Here is a 15818-nt window from a genome sequence, read left to right as displayed (position 1 = left end):
GCTCATTCATGCCATTATTTTTTAACGGTGGTTTTGCAAAACCATTTTTTACACGTGACCAATTATAATTCGGCCATGTCATTATTTTTTTCAGAATTTTGATTTTTTATTATAAAAAAAATAATGACGTGGCCGAATTATAATTGGCCACGTGTAAAAAATGGTTTTGCAAAAAATGTTTGTTCAGAATTTTGATTTTTTATTATAAAAAAAATAATGACGTGGCCGAATTATAATTGGCCACGTGTAAAAAATGGTTTTGCAAAACCACCGTTAAAAAATAATGGCATGAATGAGCATTTTCTTAAACGATAATGGCATAGATGAGCCAAACTTTTAACGGATGGCATAAATGAGCCTTTTCTGAAAGTTCGATGGCATATTTGAGCCTTTTCCCTTAACTTATTTGAGAAAGAAAAATTTTAAAAACAATAAAAAAGAAAAAAGAAAACGACTGAAAAACCAATGAAATGGTTGTAGAAGTGAGTAATAAAATTTATTTTTATAAACGGTTGGGACTTTCTCATTAGCATACATCACAAATTCACAAGAACATGATTTATGGTTATTCAACACATTTTAACTTTAAAATCAGATTCTATTAGCTAATGTTATTATTTATCAATTCGAAAAATATAAAGATAAAAATATTTTTTATTTTATTAGGATATTTTTTATCATTATCTAAATGAAAATTAATGATGAACTATGAGTTTATAAATATGAAAAATAATAATAAATTACAATAATGGTATTAAGAAAAGAATGTGTTTGAAAAAGGGAAAAATAATATATTTACCATTTTTGACCCCCAAAGTAATAATAGGGACATTTTTTAATCAAACTATTTACTGAGGATGTTATTATTTAATTTCACATTGTTTAAAAGCCTTTTTATCCTTTCAAATAAAGTGCAATTTATTGGAAAATAAGGTAAAATAGTAAAAAATACTTTTTATTCAAATTTGTACTAACCTATGTTTTAACATTAATGTTGTTCAAATATTGTCTTAATATTCTTCCTTTTATCGGTTTCCATAAAATGTTTGAGAAGATTCTCCCCCATAATCATTTGTAGTGTTAGTTGTTGTACATTTTTAAGCATGATTTATTTGCTAAGTAAGTAACAACTTCAATTAAGATGTCTAAATAAAAATACGTTATATACTCTACCTAAGAGGTTTTTTATTTATCTATATCCAATAGTTGGTACGTGTTTGATGAATAAATGTTATACTATAAAAAAAGTCCCTTAAAAGTAATCATAAATTCGTTTATACCAATATAATACAACAACAAAAGAACAATTTATATTCTCAATAACAAAACAGTCACATTTGATGAAATGAAGAGTACAGTATTTTTATTCTTTATAGTAATCAAACAGGGGAACACCAAATTACAACAGCAAGAGTAACCAACTTATACTACATCAAATGTTACCTAGGATTCATCATCATTTGCCTCTACCTTCATGGAATCAAGGTATGACTTAACGTCAAGTTTTCGTGTAAAAAAGTCCTGTAAATATTTGTGCATGGGAACTTTTCGGAAAATGGGAGGATTATGTGGTCCAATGAGGTTGTGTGCAGGTCCAAATTCGGATTCAAGGTTGAACGCACAGAATGTTGCAACAGAGAGCCTCTCTTTGTTTGAGTTTACAATTGCTCTGTGCTCAATGCTCCTATACACACCATTGCTCACTATCTGCCAAGTCAAATAGTAACACATTTTACGTCCACAATATGTAATTGATATTTTCAACAATAGAGAATCTTATTAGAATATGTCACGACTCGATTTCTCAAATCATGATGGGACCTACTATAACCCACCAGCAGGTAAGCCAACCCGTAACCCGGAACAACAAGTAATGGGTCTGAGGGTAGAAACTAAACAAGAGTAGGCAAATAACAATATACACAGGCGGAACCAAACCAAAACATAAATACAAATAAAGATCCCTCCTAGAACCTGGAAGTCACTAGTACAAAACTACTAACAAAATGAGTACAAGTCCCAAAAGTGGACAACAGAGACTGGACTGTCTCGAAAGGTAAAAGACAAGTCTATATATACAGACGGAGACTGAAATAGTACAAAACGTCGTGTGTTCACTCCCGTCTCCGGATCAGTCTGCTCCAAGCTCGATCAACGCTAGCTACTAGTGCCCGGACCTGCATCACGAAATAGATGTAGAGCGTAGCATGAGTACCAAAACAACAGGTACCCAGTAGGCATCATAGGCCGACTGAACTTGAAAAGTAAAGGCAATATGAAAAGAAGGAATAATACAAACCGATGGTCAAGAGCGGAAATCTAAGTAACAATGGAATGCACACGAGTGTAGAAAGAACTAACTAAAGTAATCTATAAGCTAACTACACCTAACTGTACCCCCATAAGCCCAGAAGGTACACTCGTGCGCAAGTTAAATAAAAACCCGAACGGACCCCCATAAACCCGACGAGTACACAAAATAACTATAACTAAAGAGAATTGCATATAAGAACCCAAGAACGAAGAACATCGAACTAGAACCTCAACCCTGATTAGTAGAATCTGACAATACGGAGGCCGGACCTCGAACCGGATGCTCACCAGAAGTACCTAAGTAACTAATCACAAGTATCAAGTATATGAGGCCGGAACTCTAACCGGATGCTCTGTATAGGTATTTGAGCAATAGAGGCCGGAACTCTAACCGGATGCTCTATATAAGTATCTGGGCAATAGAGGCCGGACCTTAAACCAAATGCTCTATAAAGGTGCCAATATAGCTGCTGAAAGAGTCCTAATCGATCCACACTCATAAATGTTCATGGAACGCCGTCCATACTTAGCCAATCAATGTAAGTCCTTGGAACCAAATCGAAAATCAAATTCAAATCGCGAAGTAGAATTAGTGTCGCCGACGTAACTCGTGAAGCCGTAACATCTGGAAAAATAAGGATAACTAAAGTCGAAGCAAGCGTATCGCCTAGCTAAGGCCCAATCTATCAGATTCAAGTCTGCTACACCAATCTACAGGGATCTAAGTCGGTCGAGCGGCGTCGGGGCAAAACTAAGGCCTATCGGATCCAAATCATGTATTTCTAAGGCAAGCCCTAGTCAAACCTAAACTAAGGCCCAAATGCTTCAAATAGACAAGAATTAAGCATGCAAGCACCCCACATAGCGAGGAGGATCCATTAATAACACAAAACATGCTCACAGTTACCCGATAATTCCCGAAATAGGCCGAAAACATGATTTCTTAACACCTATGCAGGATTCAATAACTACCCAACCCAAATCCCAACTAATCAACAGGCATTCACATTCTCAAGCTCAATCTAATAGAGGGAAATCGTAGCCTACTTGTAGGCCAATCACACGCGCTCCAAAATCACTTCTCCGGAGCTTTCCCTTTTCGAACGTCCTCGAAACGCTGCCCCGCTATCAAAAATAGAATCACAACATTATTACCGTCATTTAGACACCAAAATCACAACAAACGGAGACGGGTCAATTTTGGAGTCAAAACGAGAATCGTGGGACCCGCGCTGGAAATTCTGAAATTAACCCCAAAAGTAGGTTCTTAACAGCTCCCCGAACTTGTGTTCCATGATGGGACACAAGTCGGGGCTCAGAAACAACATAATACCAACATACAACAAAAACCCAAATTTTCCTGAAGAACTAAAGGAATAGGACAGCAACTAAATCAGCATATTTACCAAAAATGGGCGGTCTACAGTAAACTCTGACAACACCACAATGTTCTCCTCGAAAAACCACTCAAGATAGCCTCAAAAATCACTGAAATCGGACCTAAAATGGCTGAGAAAACAAGTCTCAAAAATTTCCAAAATTAAGCTCACAAAAAGGATGCGGTAGCAGATATTTTTCGAAAATTACCTCAAACGGGTGACTCTAAATCACTATCCGAGCTCACCAACACGTTGTCCTCGAAAAATCTCACAACTTTGCCTTTTGAATCGCCCAAATCGGTTGAGAGATGAGAGAGTTATGAGGGCTTGAAGTTTGGGAAAGTTGGCTGATTTTTCTGTAATAAATAGCAGATATTTCTGCAACTTGTTTTTTTCCAAAATTAGAAACTCCGACGGGGTGCTCTGATCTCGTTCGGAACCCCGTGTACGCAAACGAGATATGCAACCATACCAAATTTGGCATTCCAGACTCAACGGCGCAGTCGAAATTTCCATCAGAGGTCATTTATATAAAAAGTGGGTTCCACTTCCAAAAGTCATTTTAAGTCAAAACCCACAAAAGAGCTCGGAAAGATATCGAAAACCTTCAGACACAAAAGAAGGGTCAATCTAGACCAAACTCGACATTCCGGAGCTAACCACGTTGACAAAATTCTCATCCGAGCGCGTTTACTCAGAATGTTGACCATAGTCAAACTTAGGCTTAAACTTAAAGTTAAAACGCCTAATCGCACCGACTCACACTGAAAACCTCGGGAGTCATGACGACCATGTCACTAGCCTAAAATGACCCTTCCGGAGCTGATAGAATCGTCAGAATTGGATTCCGATGTCATCTTCTTGAACTTTTGATCGAAAATGATCGTTCAAGGTTCATAAGCTCCAAAACACAAAAACTCGCATCAAGACCAAACGAACGACCAGGTGACCGAACTGTCAGTCCTAGCAAGTCATAAATGACTTGGGGTCGCTACAGGAACGCTCTAAACGACAGACAGAAGGCAAGACACAGAAATGAACAAGAGGGTCATTACAAATCAATCTTTTGCTCCTCTGAGACAACGAATGCATGCCCGAAACCTTCCAAGTTGTCTTCCTGTTTCCATAGTTTCTTCTTTTCTTCCATTGGAAGACTGAACAATTCAATAACCTCTCTCTTGAAGTCCTCCAGTAACGAAGGTGTCACTCCATGGTTTATAACCTGACAATCAACAATATGCCAGAAAATTCATCAACCTTTTAAAAATTACAAATCTAGGCACTCTACCAGAAAACAAAAAGTCATTTTTCTAAACTAATCGTCATATGACCAATAAATGAGAAGGATTATGCATTTTAGACTCTATTATTCTGATACTACGGTTTATCCTTGAGAAGTTCAAATTTGAACACTTTTGTTTGGGGGGGAAGGAAAGCTGAAAATAAGTTTTAACATGTCTTATATGTTTAATTTGAACTAGATAAGATGAAAAGTACGTTAAGAAATTGAGTATGTTTGGCCAAAATTTCTAAAAATTGCTTACTTTTTTAAAAGTAAACTGTCAAAAACACACCTAAAGTAACCTGATTTTTTGAGTTTTGTACCAATTATCCTATTTGTCTCAACTATTATCAACCATTTATCAAAATACATATTAACTATCAATTGTTTTTTTTTCCAACTTGAAATATTATCATCATTCAGGTAGGAAAAAAGGAACCATTGATAGATGAATTGTATTTCAATAAACATTTGTTGATAGTTAAAGTAGGAAACTCACGTTAGTGAGAGAAAAACATAAACTATAGGAGTGCTTTTGAAGCTTTGCAAATAAAATTTATTCTTACCAAACACACCATTACAATTAAACAAAATTATGAAGAAAACGAAACCTGTAGGAAACCCCATTGTTGGCAAGCCGAGTGAAGCTTTTGCAGCTCAGAATCCATGGAATCACCTGAAATCAACTTTTGAAGATCGATAACTGGAACCTCCGCTCCGGCGGAAATGACCGGAGTTTCTTGCTCGGGGCGGAGATACCTGTCCGGAATATTGGTTAGGTGCTGTTCGGCAAGCTCTTGAACACTTGGAACTAACAGTGATTTACCAAGGTTCAATTTTGCCGGTGTTGACTCCATTGGCTATTGTTGCAAACTTGAAAACTTCTATTAATTCGGGTTTGGGTTTAATTAATTTCTTCCAAAATTTAGGGCATTCGAAATTCAGATGTAGGTGCAGCAAGGCTGAAACTATAAAAAAAATCCACACTTAATTTTGTTTCAATTTATGTATGACATTGTCCCAACTTATTTGTCATTTTACAATACCAAATGTTCTTAAAATAAGATTACCTTAGTCTTATTTATGTAATTTATTCTAAACAACTTGCAAAAACAAAGTGTGAAATGATGTTTGATACTTGTATTGAAGTCCGATTAATTTAGATTCGATTTGCACTGCGTAGGACACCATTCAAAAGGAAATGCTTCCTGGCAAGAATTTTTCCTTACTCAAACCTCGAAATTGAAATCTCTAATTAAGAGTGAAACAAGCTCATCCTCGAATGCTATTAGTATCAAATATTTACTAACCAATGTTTGTTAATGTTTGATTTTTAACATGAGAAGGTGACCTCTGAAGAACAAAAAGAGACATGTCAACCATGTTAGGGGGCATCCATAAAATAGGGACGCCTATTAAATAGTACATCATAATAGAAGCACATTAAAAAAAGCATAGTACATGAACATGACATTTAACTTAGTCTCATTTTATATCTATGTCTTCAAACTGTGGATGTGCACAAGGAGACACTTGAATTGAACAAATAGACACACACGTTCAATGTGGCATCTTACATGACAATTTGCATCGTACGTGGTGTCATATGTGTATTATGCCACATAGGACTCTGTGTCTACTTATTTAACTTTATACAAATTTAAGTGTTTACTTGTGCACATCCAAAGTTGGAGGGCGAAATTGCGAAATGAGACCAAGTCAAAGGGCATATTATTTATGTATTATGCNAAATCTCTAATTAAGAGTGAAACAAGCTCATCCTTGAATGCTATTAGTATCAAATATTTATTAACCAATGTTTGTTAATGTTTGATTTTTAACATGAGAAGGTGACCTCTGAAGAACAAAAAGAGACATGTCAACCATGTTAGGGGGCATCCATAAAATAGGGACGCCTATTAAATAGTACATCATACTAGAAGCACATTAAAAAAAGCATAGTATGTGAACATGACATTTAACTTAGTCTCATTTTATACCTATGCCTTCAAACTTTTGGTGTGCACAAGGAGACACTTAAATTGAACAAATAGATACACACGTTCAATGTGGCATCTTACATGACAATTTGCATCGTACGTGGTGTCATATGTGTATTATGCCACATAGGACTCTGTGTCTACTTATTTAACTTTATACAAATTTAAGTGTTTACTTGTGCACATCCAAAGTTGGAGGGCGAAATTGCGAAATGAGACCAAGTCAAAGGGCATATTATTTATGTATTATGCCTGAAATAAACTTGTGACTTTTAGTATTTTTCTTACTTATTCACTATTATATAGTTTTTATTATTTTATTTTTATATTTTTATTAATTTTAAAAATAGTTAACTACTATTTAAATTAGTTATTTCTTCCGTCTCATATTAGTGGATCATTTTCCATTTTGCACTGTGCTTAAGAAATCATAAATAATATGATTAAGTATGTGAAGCTATTGGATACTGGAGTGAGAATGGTGGCCAGATTCACTTCTCACTGTCCTCAAACTTCCCGTCTGTACTATCATCCTCCCCGCAAGCACGATGAAGGTCACCACCACAACCTCCAATTCTTCGGCGGTGATGGCAGGAAGAACCACCAGATTGGCGCCTTCGGCGGTGAAAATGTGTTCGGTGTTCGATTTGGGGGTTTTGTTGCTAAAATTGGGACTGATAGCACTGATTTCATTCTTTATTCTGTAGTTTAACCATATCACTTATTTTTGAATTTATTATACTCTTCGAATTACTTTGATGTGTTTTCCCTGGAACAAGTGGAGGCTTTTTGTTTTGTTAATTCTAATTTTTTGCTTTAGAGTATTTGATCTTGCATTCGAAGGTCTAAACCTGACATTTTATCCTGCAATTACTATACCTTATTAGATCGTGGCATTTTCAAACACTAATTATTCTGTTCCACATAGAAGTTAGCTAGCTAGCCAGAAATATTAGAACGTGGCGTAATGTTATTCGTATTACGTGCATAAGTAAGACGGTAAGATAATTAGTAGCAAATAAATTAGCCAAATAAAAAGAAGAAAAAAAGATTTCTTTGTATCCACAATTTTTGCTCATGGGATAGGAAGGAAGAACCACCTTCTTTCCCGATTGATATACAAACATTTGGGCGCAAAACTTTCTTCGTGAAAAAAGCTCATCCATGTTAATATAGGATTGTTTTTCATTATGCTTATACTAAGAAAAAAAAAATTTTAATCTATCATTTTCTAAAAATAAATTTATTTTTGGTACGATCCGGCTTCACTGCAACTTTTATGGGATAGTTTGTGTAATTTTCCCTAAAAAAAAATTCATGAAAATTTCCCAGGGCGAGAGGTGCAACCCAAAAATATAGTGTCTAAAGTAACCCACATAGTAATATTTCCTTTCACGTCGATACATCTAACAAATAGAAAACCGTTATATACAATGAAATGAAGAGTACTCTATTCTTCTTATTTATAGTAATCAAACAGGGGAACTCGAAATTACAACGGCAAGAGTAACTTATATCAAATGCTACCTATGATTCATCATCCCTTGCCTCGACCTTCATGAAATCAAGGTACGATTTTCCATCAATTTTTCGTGCAAAAAAGTCCTGTAAATATTTGTGCACAGAAACTCTTCGGAAAATGGGAGGATTATGTGGTCCAATGAGGCTGTGTGCAGGTCCTAACTCGGATTCAAGGTTGATGTTATAGAATGTCGCAACAGAGAGCCGTTCTTCATTTGAGTTTACAGTTGCTCTATGCTCAATGCTTCTATAGACACCATTGCTCACTATCTGCCAAGTCAAATAACACATTTTTTCTCAATTAAGTACTTTCATGAAAATTCAGAAGTGTTAAATACGCAAACCATGATGCGTGATACTGTGAATCAAAACCAAACTAAATCAATAACTTGCACGCAAAAACTACAATTATCACTATTTCTCAACCCTTTAGATAAATAAATTACTCAGTAAAAAATTGTTATTTACCTCCATCATATCGCCAATATTGACAATCAAAGCATTTGGGAGGGGATTTATAGGCACCCAAATATCGTCTTTTCTGACTTGGAGACCTTCAGTTTCATTGAGCTGGAAGAGGATGGTGAGGGCATCCGCATCAGAATGAGGGCTTAAGCCAATTGCCCTGTCTGGCTCAGGACAAGGCGGATAATAATTCATCCTCATTGACTGCATACCATCACTGAATAGATCTCGCATTTCTTTTTCATTCATCCTTAAAGCCTTGGCCAATTGACATACGATGATCATTGATAGGTTCTTGATTTCTTTTGAGTATGCTTCCATGATGTCCCTGCATTTCAAACACCCCATCAATTTCTTGACTTTTCTGATACAAAAGAAAGACAAGTAAGGGGGTTGAGTAAGTATGTCCTGAGAGAGAGTAAGAAGATGGGCACCTGAGCTTCGAGGGCAACTTCTGAAACAAGTCCACTTTGCGGATATGAGGAGGAAGAGTTATTATGCCAAACATGTCACTCCAATCAAGCTTCTGCTCCTCCGATACAACAAACATATGCCCGAAACCTTCAAAGCTGCCTTTCTGTTGCCATAGTTTCTTCTTTTCTTCCATGGGAAGTTTGAACAATTCAGTAACCTCTCTCTTGAACTCCTCCAATAACGAAGGTGTCACTCCATGGTTTATAACCTAACATTAAACAATATGTTAGTTAATTTCTCAAACAGTCATTCAACTAAATAAAAGTCATTTTCAATGCAAATAAAATGAATTTGTAACAAACACACCGGAATTATTAAACAAAATTACGAAGAAAATGAAACCTGTAGGAAACCCCATTGTTGGCAAGCAGAGTGAAGCTTTTGCAGCTCAGAATCCATGGAATCCCCTGAAATCAACTTTTGAAGATCGATAACTGGAACCGACACTCCCGAAGATATGACCGGAGATTCTTGTTGTGGGCGGACATACCTGTCCGGAATATTGGTTAGGTACTGTTTGGCAAGCTCTTGAACACTTGGTACTAACAGAGAATTTCCAAAGTTCAATTTTCCCGGCGTTGACTCCATTTGCTCTTGTGTCACACCCACAGCACTTATTGCATACTTGAAAAAATTACTCTTAATTTGGGTATGGATTTAATCAATGTCTTCCAAAATCATATACTTCCTCTGTCTCAGTTTATGTGACTTATTTTTCTTTTTAGTCAGTCTCAAAAAGAATTACACATTTTTATATTAACTAACAATTTAACCATAAAATGTATATTTTATCCTTAATGAAATGATTTACAGTCACACAAATTTCTATTATTTATTTTGGATCACAGATTTTAAAAGTTTTCCTTTCTTTTTTAAATTATGTGCCGAGTCAAACTACCTCACATGAAATGAAATGGGAAGGAGGAAGTTGTATATAGTAGTGGAAATTTTTAATTTTTATAAATGTGACGATAGATACATTTTGTCATTGTATAATCGTCCGGTACCAGATTTACATAGCCGCCGGAGCTGTTCAGCAACTCTATTTGACTGTTGACTCTGTCGCCATCTTCACAATTAAACATGCTGCAACGCTGAAATTATCAAAAATCAACATCTAATTCTGTTTCAATTTAGGTATTACTTAGTTTCCGTTTTATATATATTTATCCTTATCGCCCAACTTTCTGCACATATTATATCTCAGGTTCCCTTTTATCATCTTATGTGATGTCTACTTTAATATAGTTTTATTTCAAATTAAAAATCTGCTCTCTAATTATTTTATTCTACGCGATTCAATTGTTAAAACTTAATGAACTCAACTCCTAAACCTTCTGGTTTACCTCTCAGAAACTTCCGAGTTCACATCATTAGCATCCTGAAGAACTTGGATGAGTACACCATACTAGAAGCACAAAAATAAACTTGTGACATATAATATTTTTCATAAATATTTATTATTGTAGTCTAATTATTTAATTTTTATATTTTTCATTAATTTAAAAATAGTTAGCTAATATGAAATTAACTATTAGCAAAAGTAGTTCGTGGGCATTTTCAAACACTAATTATTCTGTTCCCACATAGAAGTTGAAATATTAATTAGAGGTTAGCTAGCTAACTCCATAATAAATAAAAAACCGTCACATACAATGAAATTGATGAAGAGTAGTATATTCCTCTTATTTATAGTAATCAAACAGGGGAACTCCAAATTTCAACGGCAAGAGTAACTTATATATCAAATGCTACCTAGGATTTTCCATTACCCGCCTCTAACTTCATGACATCCAGGTATGATTTTCCGTCAAGTTTTCGTGCAAAATAATCCTGTAAATATTTTTGCACGACAACTCTTCGGAAAATTGGAGGATTATTCGGTCCAATGAGGCTGTGTGCAGGTCCTAATTCGGAATCAAGGTTGAAGATAGAGAATGTTGCAACAGAGAGCCTTTCTTTGTTTGAGTTTACAATTGCTCTGTGTTCAATGCTCTTATAAATCCATTGCTTACTATCTGCCAAAGTCAAATATAACACATTTACGTACACACAACATGATGAGACGGTGAATAAAACCAAACAAAAATTGTAATTTACCTCCATCATATCGCCAATATTCACAATCAAAGCATTTGGAAGGGGCTGTATAGGCACCCAAATGCTGTCTTTTCGGACTTGGAGACCGTCAGTTTCATTTAGCTGGAAAAGGATGGTGAGGGCATCAGCATCAGAATGAGGGCAAAAGCCAATGGCCCTGTCTGGCTCAGGGCAAGGCGGATAATAATTCATCCTCATTGACTGCATACCATCATTGAATAAATCTCGCATTTCTTTGTCATCCATCCTTAAAGCCTTTGCCAATTGACATACGATGATCGTAGCTAGGCTTTTGATTTCTTTGGAGTATGCTTCCATGATGCCCCTGCATTTCAAAATTATCCAAACATTTATGTGAAAAACAAGTTTTAACAAAAAATATAGTAACAAGTCTGGTAATTGATCTCAAAGAATATCATGGTTCTTCATTATTAGTCCCCCTCATTTTGTGGTTATAAATTATCAACCATAAGAGCTCACTTATTGTCTTGTAAATTGTACCTCAGGGAGAAGAGAAAAGACATTAAATGCACCGTAAAGTAGTTCTGAAAAGTCGTCTTCACACTTAAACTAATCTAGCTATCTATTACACAATTATACATATTAAAAGTAAATTTACTACCACTCTGAGACGTCTAACACCACTCTCACATTATGTGATGGTTTACCCTTGCTCACAGTGTTTTTATGGGAAAAAGAAATCCATCTTGCCGAAAATAGCAGAACAAAGTCGGTTTTCTTGACTTTTTTCATACGAAAGAAAGAAAAGTAACTTTGTTCACTTGTTTCCAGTAGTTCCGTGGTTGTTTAAGCAATGAACTCTGGAATAGAATAATGTTTATGTAACCATGTATGTTCCGGGAGATTGGCACCTGATCTTTGAGGGCAACTTCTGAAACAAGTCCACTTTGCGGATACGAGGAGGAAGAGTTATTATGCCAAACATGTCACACCAATCAAGCTTCTGCTCCTCCGATACAACGAATGCATTCCCAAAACCTTCAAAACTGTCTTCCTGTTGCCATAGTTTCTTCTTTTCTTCCATTGGAAGTCCAAACAATTCTACAACCTCTCTCTTGAACTCCTCCAACAATGAAGGTGTCACTCCATGGTTTATAATCTAAACATTCAACAATATGCGAGTTAATTTCTCAAACAGTCAGTCAACTAATAGTTATTTGTCTCAAAAAGTCACTCAATTATATTTCGGATAGATATTATTCGACGTGAATTTGATGATTAATTAATTAAATGACCATTCTAGATAGGAGCATTTTCCATGCAAAAGATTATAATTTTGTTACCAAACACACCGGAATAATTAATCTCATAGAATTATGAAGAAAATGAAACCTGGAGGAAACCCCATTGTTGGCAAGCAGAGTGAAGCTTTTGTAGCTCAGAATCCATGGAATCCCCTGAAATCAACTTTTGTAGATCGATAACTGGAACCGACGCTCCGGCTGATATGACCGGAGAGTCTTGTTCTGGACGGACATACCTGGCCGGAATATTGGTTAGGTGTTGTTTGGCAAGCTCTTGAACACTTGGAACTAACAGAGATTTTCCAAAGTTCACTTTTGCGGGTGTTGATTCCATTCGCTCTTATTGCTAATTAGTATTAATTTTGGTTTAGAGATTTACATGATTGGCCGCCGTAGCAGTTCCGCAACTCTATTTGACCATTGACTCTCTCCCCATCTTCACAATTAGGTAGATACAAAAGCTAGAATTTTAAATTTATGGATTTTGAATTTTATAACATCATTTTAAGTGATAATAACTGAATACTAACTTTAATATTTAATGAATTTATTAATATAAATACACTATTTTTTTTAAAAAAAATACATTTTTAATTGATTAAATAACAATAAGGGTGAAGTGAGAGAAGTCAACAAAAACTGTGCGATTATCTCAAACACCATAAAAATAGAGAGTTTATAATTTTTCTTCTTTATTACAGGCTTATAGGTGTAGTAATCAAATATAGGAACAGGGGCGGCTCTAATAAATTGGTGGCCTAAAGCAAAATTCGAATGCAGGCCTTAAATTAAAATATATATTTTTTATGAAGTTTATTATAGCCAATTATTTAATCATTCTTGAGACATAGTACTCATAATTTGTCAAACTTTTATTACTTCCTTGCTCTTTTATGAAAAATTTATATTTTCTACAAATTATACGCGATATTTTTTTTTTAAAAAAATGTATAACCTATTGTATTTTTAAAAATGAGGCCCCTCAAATTTTGGGGCCTAAGGCAGTTGCTTTTTTTTCAAAGATGTAGAGCCGCCACTGTATAGGAACTTGAAAAAAATAATATTTCAGGGGATACAGATTAGCTAATAACCCAGTACATAGTAGAGCACCTAAGATTCGTCATCCTTGGTCTCAACCTTCATGCAATCAATAAATGATTTTCCATATTATTTTCTTTCAGAAAAATCCTGCAAAGATTTTCCTAGGTGGAATCTTGGGAAAATTGGAGGATTATTTGGTCTAATGAGGCTGTGTGCAGGTCCCAATTCAGAGACAGGGTTAAGATATAGAATGTTGCAAGAGATAGCCTCTCTTGCTTTGCGTTTACAACTGCTCTGTGCTCAATGCTTCTATAAACACCGTTGCTCAATATCTGGACGCAAACATATGCAAACGTAGAGTAATATAGATATTAGAAAATGAGCTACCTTGCTCTACATTACTCAACAATGAAATGAAAGTTCTCTCAATTATATATGTAATTACCTCCATCATAGCGCCAATATTAATTCACAATGAAAGCATTTGGGAGGGGCTTTATAGGCACCCAAATATGGTCTTTTCGGACTTGGAGACCATCAGTTTCGTTGAGCTGAAGAAGGATGGTGAGGGCATCAGTATCAGAATGAGGACTTACGCCAATGGTTTTGTCTGGCTCGTGACAAGGAGGATAATAATTCATCCTTATTAGCTGCATACCATCATTGGATAGATCTCTCATTTCCTTTTCATCCATCCTTAAAGCCTTCCCCAATTGTCGTATGATAATCATCTTTAAGCTCTGTTATCTCCTGTATTCAGGTTAGTCAAAAATACAAAAACAGAAAAAAAGATGAAATTGACAGAATGATTTTTAATCCGAGTCCACAGAAATCACTGTGTTTCCTTAAGAAATTTAATCCCCTCACTGTACCCGAGGTTGCAGATTAATTCCTCCCAAGATAAAACGGATTAACCTGTTAAAGAAGTAGCGGTACCTCAAACTTCAATAACTTCAACGAACGCAAGAACAGCAACAAGAGCACACACAGATTAATTCTGTTACACGTGAATTTCAAATAAATTCAGTTGCGCCAAATTAATTATGTTATTTGATTAACATTCTGAATTAATTTATAAGAGAAAGGAAATGATTTAACAAGATTGATTAAATAAATTAGGGATAATACATATATTTGACCTTAAACTTGGCTTCAAATTTTAACTTTGACCTCCAACTTTCATAGTGCACAAACAGACACTTTAACTATCCAACATTTTAATAAATAAACATGCGTGTCTTACCTGGCAAAACGCGTGATGTGCACGTTTTTTGCGCGAGTTAGGAGTGATTTTTGAGGCCTACAACAGTAAAAAAAAATGCTGAAATGACAACTCTACCCTTAATTAATTTTTTTCTTTTTTTAGTTCAAAAATGCACGTGTAAAGTGTTTAATTAGTTGGCAGCCATTGAGTGGCTCACTAATACACGTGGCAGCGTTTGCATTTCACGCTCTTGGCTCCAAAAATCGCGTGTTTATTTATTAAAAGGTTGGATAGTTAAAGTGTTTGTTTGTGCACTATGAAAGTTCGAGGTCAAAGTTAAAATTTGAAGCCAAGTTTAAGGTCAAATATATGTATTATGCCAATAAATTTTGTCCAAAAATATTATCAATCAATCATTTGCCAAATCCAAATCCAAATCCAAATCCGAAGCCGAGGCTGAGCGAGCGACGATGACGGCGCGAGGGGGTACCTTCTTCTTAACCCTTTAAGAACTAAAGGATGTGTTTCCTAATATAAGGACAACAATTTCCTTTCTTCTACCGATATGGTAAAAATGACCTTTCATTTGCACTTTTGCAATGATGACTTTTCATTTTCCCTCCAAAATTGGTTCCCCCTTTTTCATTGGTTCTTCCACTTTCCATTTTCTCTTTTTTTTATTTTCCATTCACACTTTGCTAAATCCAACAAGCTCTTCATCTCTTTGCAGTATTCTTCCATGATATCCCTAATGTATATCCTATCAATACACCA

The 15818-nt window shown here is 35.4% G+C and overlaps 3 protein-coding genes and 1 pseudogene across 3 annotated transcripts; all 4 read right to left on the bottom strand.

Annotated features, from left to right (window-relative positions):
- Positions 1-4743: 4743 nt before the first annotated feature.
- On the bottom strand, positions 4744-5909 carry LOC125847273 (protein SRG1-like). The gene is made up of 2 exons (XM_049526929.1): positions 5586-5909; positions 4744-4914 (listed from the first exon to the last, which is right to left on the bottom strand). Exons 1-2 carry the CDS (start codon positions 5829-5831, stop codon positions 4744-4746), a joined length of 417 nt encoding a protein of 138 aa, XP_049382886.1. The 5' UTR covers positions 5832-5909.
- Positions 5910-8343: 2434 nt separating this feature from the next.
- On the bottom strand, positions 8344-10057 carry LOC125847769 (protein SRG1-like). Its single transcript, XM_049527451.1, has 4 exons — positions 9777-10057; positions 9395-9642; positions 8964-9288; positions 8344-8765 (listed from the first exon to the last, which is right to left on the bottom strand). The coding sequence occupies exons 1-4, from the start codon at positions 10020-10022 to the stop codon at positions 8502-8504; spliced, it is 1083 nt and encodes a 360-aa protein (XP_049383408.1). The 5' UTR covers positions 10023-10057; the 3' UTR covers positions 8344-8501.
- A 936-nt stretch (positions 10058-10993) lies between these two features.
- Positions 10994-13227, bottom strand: LOC125847773 (protein SRG1-like; annotated as a pseudogene).
- Positions 13228-14001: 774 nt separating this feature from the next.
- Positions 14002-14571, bottom strand: LOC125847272 (protein SRG1-like). Its single transcript, XM_049526928.1, has 2 exons — positions 14314-14571; positions 14002-14172 (listed from the first exon to the last, which is right to left on the bottom strand). Exons 1-2 carry the CDS (start codon positions 14569-14571, stop codon positions 14002-14004), a joined length of 429 nt encoding a protein of 142 aa, XP_049382885.1.
- Positions 14572-15818: the final 1247 nt, after the last annotated feature.

The sequence above is a fragment of the Solanum stenotomum genome, chromosome 12 (assembly GCF_019186545.1).
Source record: "Solanum stenotomum isolate F172 chromosome 12, ASM1918654v1, whole genome shotgun sequence".
Taxonomy (NCBI): Eukaryota; Viridiplantae; Streptophyta; class Magnoliopsida; order Solanales; family Solanaceae; genus Solanum; species Solanum stenotomum.
The sequence above is the reverse complement of the archived record's forward strand: the minus strand, read 5'-3'. Positions and strand labels throughout refer to the sequence as shown.

Coding starts and splice junctions, on each gene's coding strand:
- LOC125847273 (XM_049526929.1), bottom strand. CDS start 5,831: ATGGAGTCAACACCGGCAAAATTGAACCTTGGTAAATCACTGTTAGTT. Junction 4,915..5,585: donor AACAATGGGGTTTCCTACAG/GTTTCGTTTTCT, acceptor GTTGATTGTCAG/GTTATAAACCATGGAGTGAC.
- LOC125847769 (XM_049527451.1), bottom strand. CDS start 10,022: ATGGAGTCAACGCCGGGAAAATTGAACTTTGGAAATTCTCTGTTAGTA. Junction 9,289..9,394: donor AAGTTGCCCTCGAAGCTCAG/GTGCCCATCTTC, acceptor TTTGAAATGCAG/GGACATCATGGAAGCATACT. Junction 8,766..8,963: donor ATATTGGCGATATGATGGAG/GTAAATAACAAT, acceptor TTGACTTGGCAG/ATAGTGAGCAATGGTGTCTA.
- LOC125847272 (XM_049526928.1), bottom strand. CDS start 14,571: ATGATTATCATACGACAATTGGGGAAGGCTTTAAGGATGGATGAAAAG. Junction 14,173..14,313: donor CCCTCCCAAATGCTTTCATT/GTGAATTAATAT, acceptor GTTTGCGTCCAG/ATATTGAGCAACGGTGTTTA.